At 47.3% G+C, this 10,239-nt stretch overlaps 1 protein-coding gene across 1 annotated transcript; it reads right to left on the bottom strand.

Moving 5' to 3' along the window:
- Nucleotides 1-4,359: 4,359 nt before the first annotated feature.
- LOC106804852 lies at nt 4,360-9,551 on the bottom strand. Its single transcript, XM_014806211.1, has 4 exons — nt 9,467-9,551; nt 7,472-7,626; nt 4,865-5,798; nt 4,360-4,652 (listed from the first exon to the last, which is right to left on the bottom strand). The coding sequence occupies exons 1-3, from the start codon at nt 9,470-9,472 to the stop codon at nt 5,582-5,584; spliced, it is 378 nt and encodes a 125-aa protein (XP_014661697.1). The 5' UTR covers nt 9,473-9,551; the 3' UTR covers nt 4,360-4,652; nt 4,865-5,581.
- Between the last annotated feature and the right edge of the window lie 688 nt (nt 9,552-10,239).

Genomic DNA, 10,239 nt, shown 5'->3' with positions numbered 1-10,239 from the left:
CGTTACCATCATTCGTTTCATTATCTTTCTCATGTTGTATTCGTTGGCCTGGCGGTTATGCAGCAGCCGCATGTTCGATTCAAATGTTGCTTTTAGTCAAACTAAATGGCGAAATGAACCCGACGTGTATATGAAACGTGTGTATTTATACGTGGTGTGGGAAGTAGTGGGTGACGGTGGTTATATATATATATATAGGTGGTGCAGCGAGAGAGAGGTACGTACGTGTGATTTCGCAACGCCATCGATGCGACATGTGATTTTACTATAGACATCGTTGCTACAATGCGCCGCGCGCGGCGAAAGACACCGAGATTCTACCATAAATTGACATCCCGCCTCCACTCGTCGCTCTAACCCTACTCTATTATTATATGATCACGTACTCTCGGTGAATACTATGGGCCGTCGCGGGCGGGGGCGGGCTTGTTTCTTGGTGGCCATCGGCAAGTGGGCGGTGGCGGTAGTTCGCACCAGAGCGGGCTTTATTCTGCTAATTAGATCGGACTAATTGGCAGACCCCACGTGCAATCCGAGATGAGAGAAGAGGAAAGGGGAGGCTTGGGTGAGGGGGCCACACACTTGCGGAAGGAGCGAACGACCATTAACCACGCGGCGGCGCTGAGCTGGAACCGCGCGAAGGAAGACGTCTCGTGGTAGGAAGGCCTCAAGTAACCTGGAGGCGAGATCGGAGCGCGGCGGAACTCAAGAAAAAGGGTACATCTGGAGCGGAATGTGTACTTTAACGGAAGGCGACAACCGTAGCTGACATGGAGGCGTGACTTGTTATAAGTTGGTCGGTTCCAGAGTGATTAGTATTCGACTGTAAAGTTCATGGCTTTATTTCAAGCAGGGTTAGTCCCGAGTTTGCTATGACACTATGATTTCCCTCCGCTTTTTCATTTGGACATTAATATATCGGAGTCCTAGCCTGACATATCAATGTCCAAATATAAAAGCGGAGGAGTACTAGGGTCAGAGCGAATTCGGACTAAAGCAGGGTATGATTTACTCCACTCGCAATGGCCAGGCCATAGTCGGAGAGTAACATATTTGGTCCGACTTACGCAGTATAAGTGAGTGGGTTGAAACTATGTCAGTTTAGATCGAGGAACTGAGCCAGGTCTGTAGTCCAGACGCTCTGATAGACACAAATGCGCTGTCTATATACATACAGCTCCTACGCAGCCCCCAGACTCTGCCGGGGGCGCTATGAATTTGTTAGTTGGATAATGGCGCGTAAGCTTAGTACGGTCAGGCAGAGTGGTATACATCGAGATCAAGCATGGGTTGCAGTGACCGGCCACAAGTCACAATATCGTAAACAGGTCACAAACTCTGAGGTAGGCCCCTACTCTCCCCCGGCTGCGGCGAGTCGACTTGCGCGGACCAACAGGAATCCAATCCTTTATCAACTGATCAATGCAATTTACAAGTGATATATATATATATATATATATATATATATATATAGGTGGCAGGACTGTCGTGACGTGTTTGTTCCGTGCTAGGTGGTGTTTAAAAAAACAAAAACTCGTATTAGCATGCTGTGCAGGAACTCTAGCTAATGCTGTGTTGCGTTATAGCTAGTGATTTCTAGTATATCATTGATTAAAATAATTATCGTTAAATTAAGTGATTACACTTTTGGTTTTTGCGCGCGCGCGTGCATGTGTGCGTGTGTTGTACGTCGTGTGCGCGTGTAAAAAATTGGGTAATTGTCAATTTCCCAACATCAAGTATAATTAATTATAATCACGGTCTCACACGCATTGCGGGCTAGGGTTTTCATAAGTAACGTTTCGGTAAATGTTTTCCGTATATTGAACAATAACATTTTGTTACCCGCGACGCAATTCAACTGTAACCGATGTATCCTAATACCCGATGTATCGATAACCCGTAATGCATCCTAACGCGTGTATCAATAAACACATCGATAAGTAACCCCTTGCGTTTATTTAACACGTATGAGTCTAGCTGTGTACACATCTATAATACTGATGTCGAATAACGTAAATATAGTAATAACGTAATATATCAAAATAATACATGGTACATAAAATAACAAAAAATGCACACACCTAAAAGAACTTGATCTATCACCGCGTGTGTGTGCGCGTGGGCACTTGCGTGGACTTGACGGACGATAACAATATGTAGGGGGGCCTACGCGTTCCTCCTACCTCAGAGCTTATTCACCCGCGATGTGAAGAGACAAGCAGATCTGGCAGAGCGTCAAGAGAATCACAACCGTCCTCGTCAACGCGAGACTGTCACAAGACTAGTGTCGGTTGTCGCACACGCTGGCTGAACGTACGTCACCATGCGACGGCGTGTACTGCGCACGTAACTCTAGCTGATACAGCTACCTACTATATACTAGCAGACGAGATGCACACACACACACACACACACGCGCACACAGACGCAGCGGCCCGCAGTCGACCGTCCATGTCATTTTACGCGCGACTGACTATACCGTACCTACTCGCGCAGACGCGCGTCGGTGATTATTTAATTAATCCAGCGAGTGCTATTAAGTTGAAGCTACGACTCGCGTGCGCCGTGTGCGCAGGTTTACGTGATAGTAAAATTATTCTGCTATTTTTGTGTGACGATGCGTTTTCGGGAGGTTTTGTTGGTGTTAGCTGAAGCTACTGGGAAGTTAGATATTAAAGGCCGCCGTGTTAATTGTAGCTACGGTAGCTACGCTGGGAGTACCGTGGGGCCACGCGATTGAAATAGAATGAAGGGCGAGAGAATTAATGCAAATGGGGGCATACTACAGAAAGCGTCCGCAAACTTGGTACCTAGAATAGGCATTTCTGTGCATTTTTTTTGCGGTGAAATTCGGCTCTAGAGTGCACTATTTTGCGGTATGCACGCAAGATAGATGCCTCGGGGATGTCTAGAACGAATTAGAAGTAAAATTGGTCTTGTCGTGTAATTGTGCCATTCTAGCAATTGGCGTTGCCATGGTGACGGGTCGGTCATTTTTGTGTATGAAACGGGATCCGACCACTCTGTAGAAATTCGCATCATTTAGCTGGCAAGTGTCGAGCGGAGTATGGAGCTTGAACCTGTGGTTATTTAACACGAATAAAGTGTATGTTGTGTATGTGACGAAACAGTGCGAGTATTAATTTCTGTTCGATGCTTATTCAGGCCTGCTGCCTATGGACGCATTCTACTGTTGTACAACATCTAACCATTCACACACCGCTTCACACCGCTGTAAGGGGGACAGAATGAGAGAGAGAGAGAGAGAGAGAGAGAGAGAGAGAGAGAGAGAGAGAGAGAGAGAGAAAGAGAGCGAGAGACATACACACACGGAGAGAGTTTGTATATTTAGTGTAGTTATGTAGAGAGCTTGCGTAGTATACCGAACATCTTGCAAACTCTTGGGCGAACACGGATCTAGAAATTACCAAACCAAAAAAATTAATGCTCCATAGATGAAATTTAAACCCAGTTATGTCGATAACCGGCCTGATAACCCCGCAAAGAAAGATTACGGATGCACGCACTTACAGTGTTGCTAACGCAGTTTCGTGTGAAGTAAAGGAAGTTTCGCGTAAAGCATGACTTGCAATATTTGGCACAATAATAAAGCGGCAGCGCTCACGAACAGACGGCACATCGCGTTTCACGGTTTACGGCCATATTTGCCGATATAGGCAAGGTCAGGGACAACCCCGCCGCGAAAAATTGCGGATGTACATTCATGTAAAGTTACTAACGCCGCGAGTAAGTTTCGTGTAATTTAGTTATGACTTGCAATATGTGATGCGATGATGGACCGCCTCCCAGGGCCGTATAACTCGCCAGCCTGTTCTGCTAGCATCTATGACAAATACGACATAAGCATATACGCTCTCCTATGACACTATTTGTCATAGAAAAATTCTTCCTATGACAAATATTGTTGTATGTGTTGTGCGCGCATCATAGGAGTTTAGGAGCGCTATTATGAACGCAAGCAGTGAATTTCAGCTGTAAAGTTGACTCGCCAATATTTGTCATAGGAAGAATCTTGCTATGACAAATAGTGTCATAGGAGAGCGTATATGCGTATGTCGTATTTGTCATAGATGCTAGCAGAACATGTTGCACTCGCAGATGGAGGCAAGGGTGGTAGTTGCCCCACCGCAAGACAACCTGTGGTCAATACTATCAAGATTGAATAAAAAAAGAAAGGTTGGTTCTATTCACTCCCGATACTATCAAGAGCTAATAATACCTAAGTATTAAAGTAAATTAATAAAAAGATATTATTAGCTGTTGATACTATCACATGGCCAACGGCGAACTGCCCACAGTCACTTACCCAGAACACACACCGCACCTAGTTCTACTACCTACACCACCGACTTCAGGCAAAACGAGTTAGTTACGCCCCTGCCACCCATCACGCCGCACCTCGCATCTCTCACCTGGAGCCACAGATAGTGTATCGTCAGCGAGACGAAGAATCCAGTCTCGGCGACCAGCGACAGGGAGCAGTTCAGGTTGTTGCCGTACACGCCCGGATATCCGGGCGAGACGAGAAACGCGCGCGGAGCGGATGTTGTTCTTGCGCCTGCGCAGATGTCGATCGTCGGTGGAACCTCGGCCGACCCGTCGTCCGCCGCAATCTTCTCGGCCGTGACCTACGCGAAGTAAATCATCGATCAATTGATTGTATATATTGTTCGCATATGTTAATTATATTGATCATACCTACCGTATTACTCCGTTATTTTAAAGAACGGTTTCTACAGAAGAAGTATTATAATTACATCGCAAGCAAATAAATAAACTCACTCATAGAAAAACTCGGGCAATATCATAATTTCTGCTCACTAATACGGTCTCAACCTACCTGTCCTCCCGTTGCCCAGGAACACAAGATGGCGGCGCAAAGGCGCATCAATATGTTCAACGTCAGTTGCATCGTGTTTTATCAACGCGTGTACGCAGCGACAAGTCTTTAACCGAGTTTCCTAGGGTTTCTCTCGTTCCTGTATCAGAGGTGTGGCGTTTAGTCCCCGCTGCACGTATGACCTGTTTGTTGAAAAATCCCAGCGGCACTTTGGCGCAAGTTTTTGGAAATTTTGCTGTCTGCGGATAAATTCGACAGTCAGTCTCACTATCGTCGATAAACGCGTGGATGCTCTCCTCTCATTAGCGTGTGTGATTAATTACCCCAGTCGCAGCTGCTGTGCTCTGGCTCGATGAAGCCGATTTATTATGCCGTAGAAATTCAGATTCAGCTTGCACGTGTACATCGCATCGGTTGACGTCGCGATCGCAGGTTTTGTTTACGGCCACACAATTTTGTTTCGGATGGCTTCTTAATTGCATTGACGCTTTCGGATTCGGTGTGATACCGGATGGTGGAGACTCGATCCGGTTATAGTTCTGCCGCCGGTGGACACACGATCCGATTATAGTTTTGTGACGACACGATTCGGTTATAGTTCTGTCACCGGCAAACACACGATCCGTGTTTAATTCGGTTGCTACGCCTCGATCCGATTACGATTCGATCGTTACACCTCGATCCGGCAGCGGTCGGCGCACGGACGGGCGTCGGTCGTCAGACTTCGGTTAGAGCCGACAGCTCCTCGCGCTCGTGCAGCAGCGGACGCGTACGGTGGCTCCACCTGTGGGTGATCAGTCGAGTCTCATCCTCGTCGGCGCTGCTGTTCGGCTCGACTTGCGTCGCCTCGTCCTCGTTCTCTTCCTCGCGACGGTGGCGCCGCCTCGTGATCAGGTACACGTCGTCGTTGGCGCCACTGTACGACAGGTGGTATCTGTAACGGGAGGGGTATACGCCTTATATATATATAACCTAATATACGTGCATTAAACTTGATGATTTGGTAGTTTTGTTATTATAGACAGATGTGGCTCGAGAGAATATGTATTTAGAGTCGATTACGACGGCGGTTTTTCCATAGAGAGACAGTTCATGTGTTTATAGGGTGCATGGGTAGAAATGTTTAGGCGTGGTTTCATATTGTTACGTGTACCTACCGGGAGATAGATAATAGCACAACTGCTGTTAACTATCTCCGGTTATGTATCCCCAGATCGCTTTCAAATTTCTAAACCCGTCACCAGCCGACCAACTCTTACAGTAGCTCCTTCTAGGCCGTATATTTAATTCTATACCAGAATATAAGAATCTCGCAATCACTTACCAAGAAGCTAACTCTTGGAATCGTCTCTACATTGCAGCATTATATATATATATATATATAAAACGATATATAAATATATATAGACGAGAATCTACGGGTCTCACGCACGCGTAGCAATAACAGGTCAACATCGTCTGAATATGCAGTTCACACGCGCGCGTGAGCGTTGCGTTATATATAGCCTTCCGCAAAGGCTGAGTTCGACAAGGAAATGTAAAGTCATATTCTGTCCACACAACGTATCTGTATAACTATCAGTCGTTAAAGATGTCGTAGACCGGCTCTACTCGACGTTTGAGGCGACGTCGATCGATCCCTAGATCAAGTAATGAACCCGAATAAATAATAGAATAATAACGACGAGTCGTTCGCTCGGCTAGCAAAAGCCTTTAGGAATCGTCGAGAGTTAATATGGAGGGCTGCTGCGGTACCCTTACAGTATGTGCGGCGGCAGGTTTATGCATCTCGGAGCTGTTTCCATGGCAGACCGTCGTAGCATGACGCGCGTTACTATGCCTGCCGAAGGACTCGGTCATGAGAGCAATCGAACACAGTGGGGGAAGGTCAAGGACCGTGTATTACTGCCAAGGTTACGCGCGTAATAATGCAAATAGCCGAACCATTATGAGTTGCGAGTATGTGCGTATATATAAGCATCTCCGCGCATGCCCAACCCCGTATATATATATATATATATATATATATATATATACACATTACAGTTATTACTAACGTTGCCTGCACAGCATGGGTTTTTGTTCACGAGAGGAAGGGGGGCGGAGAAAGGCGTTAAGGAGGGAGCGAAAGAGCACGGATTAATCGCTGACGTGGCGCAGCGGCCTCGCCCATGGGCCACTGTCGCACAGCACCATGCAGTCACACGACCTCTAGGCCCCTACTCCTCTACTTCTCTATCTCTGTCTTACTTGCTTCGCCGCCGCGGCCGATGCTGCTGGCTGCTGGCACTGCTCGATACTGGTGCTGAATACTGTTTGCTGCTGCTCACTACTTACCGACTGCTAGCCGCTGCTGCCGCTTGCTTTACCGGCTGCTTGCCGCTGCTGGTGCTGCTCCGACTGCTGCTTACTACTACTCACTACTGCTAATACTGCTACTGCCTGCTGCTGCTGCATGTTGCTTGCTGCTGTTGTTCTGCTGCTTGTACTGCCTAACTGCTTACTCTTGCTAGCTGCTGCTTGCCTACTGCTACTGCTCACTACTACATCACTACTACTATTGCTGCTGTTGCTAGCTACCGGTGGAGGTGCTGGTGGTACACTTACCTTCTCTCCAGGAGGCGCTCCTGTCGCAGGGCGCGGAGGCAGACGCAGCCTAGGATAAAGAAGAGCAGGAAGAGCAGGAGAAAGACGCCCGCCGGCACGGCAGCTTTCAGCAGGGTCACGGGCGATCCATCAGGCTTGTCTGGAACAGGATGAATCTAAAAGAAAGACACGTCAATACATATACGCGCGCGTTCCTTACATTTACCCAACATTTACATTTACTTTAATATTGTAAACATGCTAAATCATTAGTATGTTTATTCATCTATATTCGTTCGACAATTAATTCATCTGTTCGTTCGTTCGTTCATTCATTTATTCATTCATTTATTTTTAAACAACAAAAGGGCGATAGAAGAGACATGTGGGTGCGAGAGTGGTGTTAGGGAAAGTTGATATTTAGTTTGGATACGTATAGTTGATAGCAGTTCTATAGCTACCATTCTCTCTCTCTCTCTCTCTGTCTTCTTCTCTCTTACTGCGCGTCTCTCTCTCACTTCCTCTCTCTCTCGCCCTCTCTCGTATCACAACGACACACACTTTCTCTCTCTCTCTCTCGCTCTCTCTCTCTCCCTCGCGCGCGTTCTTTCTCCCCTCTCTCTCTCTCGTTCGCTCGCGTTCTCTCTCTCTTGAACCCTTTGGAAAAATTGAGGCAACCAAATCGACGTAATGCATTTATCTACCTAATGATAATTATTTCGTCATAATATTATCAATGCGTTAATTAAGACAAATCTGATAAATAATAGTGATAATATGATAATAATGACAAATAAACACGAATCTGCGTCATCGTCTACTGCGCATGTACACGCATCAAGTGAGCTCATCGCGAGATGTTCACTGCCACGGGCGAGATGTGCAGACGATGAAGATAAACGCTACAATTAACGCAGCAACGCGCCGCGTCGAGAGCGAACAGAAACGCAGCAGCACATCTCGACACAGTTAAAGAATCGCCATGCGAGGAATGTCGGCTGACGGCTACTGTGCATGCGCGTGCGGCCTACGCGCTCGGCGCGCGCTGGCCCGAGGATCCGGATGCGTGGGCTGCCTGCTGCTGCTGCTGCTACGCATTTCAGGTGTTGATGCTGCCTGCTGGCTTGCTACGATCGGCTGCCTGCTGCTGCTGCTGCTGCTGCTACGATCAGGCTGCTGCTGCTGCTGCTGCTACGATCAGGCTGCTACGCCACCCCTGAGCGGTAGCGCAGGGGTCAGCGAGAGTATACGAGGGTATATGCAGCGCCCGCGAGGGCAGGGGGCTTCTCGTAGCAGGTTTCTTCCGTCTCTCTGGTCTCTCTCTCTTCTCGCTGACACATGGCAGTGCATGGGACGTGACCGGGGGGAGACGTATACGACACGCTGCGTAAGGTGTGCCGACAACGCGCACAGACAACGCACGTGAGAAGGAGAGAAGAGTGAAAGATGAGAGGGAGCAATTGAGGACGAGAGGAGAGGAGAGAGAAGAGAGAGAGAGAGAGAGAAGGGGGGGGGGGAGGATAGAGATTATAGGTGTAATATCATAATAATATAATAATAATATATATACATATATAGTAAAGGGACACTAGACAGATCGGCGGGGGGAGAGAAATAAAGAGGAGCAGGAGAGAGAGAGAAGAGAGCGCGCGCAGGAGCAGTAAGGAAAACAGAGCGCAATAGGACGGATGCGGACCGTTCCTAGAACGGTCCGCGTGCATCATATAGTGCCAGAAGACATGCGTATATAACCGTCTGCCAAACTCGCAGCGTCGGAACGTTTCTATATTATAAAGCAATACACGCCGCCGAGCAATGAAATCCTGATGCGCATATACGAGGTATCGTAACATCGTTTTACGGTCACGAAAATATCGGGCTACGAAGGCGAACGTATAGAATCATCGCGCAGTAACAAATATTTACGAGCATGTAGAATTATAAAGGAATAATTACGACGTATGACAAAGAACGATATATATAGATGTAGGAGTTGTGTACACTGTATATACGTACCATCATCGTTCATATTTTTCTCATGTTGTATTCGTTGCCTGGTCTATGCAGCCCGCAGTTCGATTCCAAATGGTTGCTTTTAGTCAAACCTAAATGGCGAAATGAACCCGACGTGTATATGAAACGTGTGTATTTATACGTGGTGTGGGAAGGTAGTGGGCGGGGTGACGGTGGTTATTATATATATATAGGATGGATGCAGCGAATTAGAGGACGTACGTTGTGTTTCGCAACGCTATCGATGCGACATGTGATTTACTATAGACATCGTTGCTACAATGCCGCAAAGACACCGAGATTTACATAAATGAAATCGATCGTCTCTAACCCTACTCTATTATTATATGATCACGTACTCTCGGTGAATTTACTAGGGCCGTTGTTTCGCTGGGGCTGACATCGCAAGTAGTTCGCACCAGAGCGGGCTTATCTGCTAAATATAGTATTCGACTATATTGCAGACCCCACTGGCAATCCGAATGAGAAGAAGGAAGCGGGGGCTGGGTGCGGTGGGCCAAAGCTGACGGAAGAAAGAGCGAACGACATAACAACGGCCCGCCGGGCGCTGAGCTGCGCAACCGCAGGAAGAGTCGACGGTGCGAGGCTCAAGGTAAAAGCATTGGAAGCAGCGAGACTCGGAGGCGGAACTCAAGAAACAGAGCTATCTGGAGGGAATGTAGCGGAAGGCCGACAACGACGACTGGAGGAGAGTATATAGGTGGTTCCAGAAATGGTAGTATTCGCTGTAAGTTCATGGCCTTTATTTAAACTTC

The sequence above is a fragment of the Priapulus caudatus genome, unplaced genomic scaffold, assembly GCF_000485595.1.
Source record: "Priapulus caudatus unplaced genomic scaffold, Priapulus_caudatus-5.0.1 Scaffold90, whole genome shotgun sequence".
Classification (NCBI taxonomy): Eukaryota; Metazoa; Priapulida; class Priapulimorpha; order Priapulimorphida; family Priapulidae; genus Priapulus; species Priapulus caudatus.
Note: the sequence above shows the minus strand (reverse complement) of the source record. Positions and strands in the feature narration are given on the sequence as shown.

What these genes read in the sequence shown, in the direction of transcription:
- LOC106804852 (XM_014806211.1), bottom strand. An exon ending in GAGCGCCTCCTGGAGAGAAG is followed by an intron (nt 5,799 to 7,471) that starts GTAAGTGTACCA and finishes CTCCCGTTACAG; the next exon opens with ATACCACCTGTCGTACAGTG.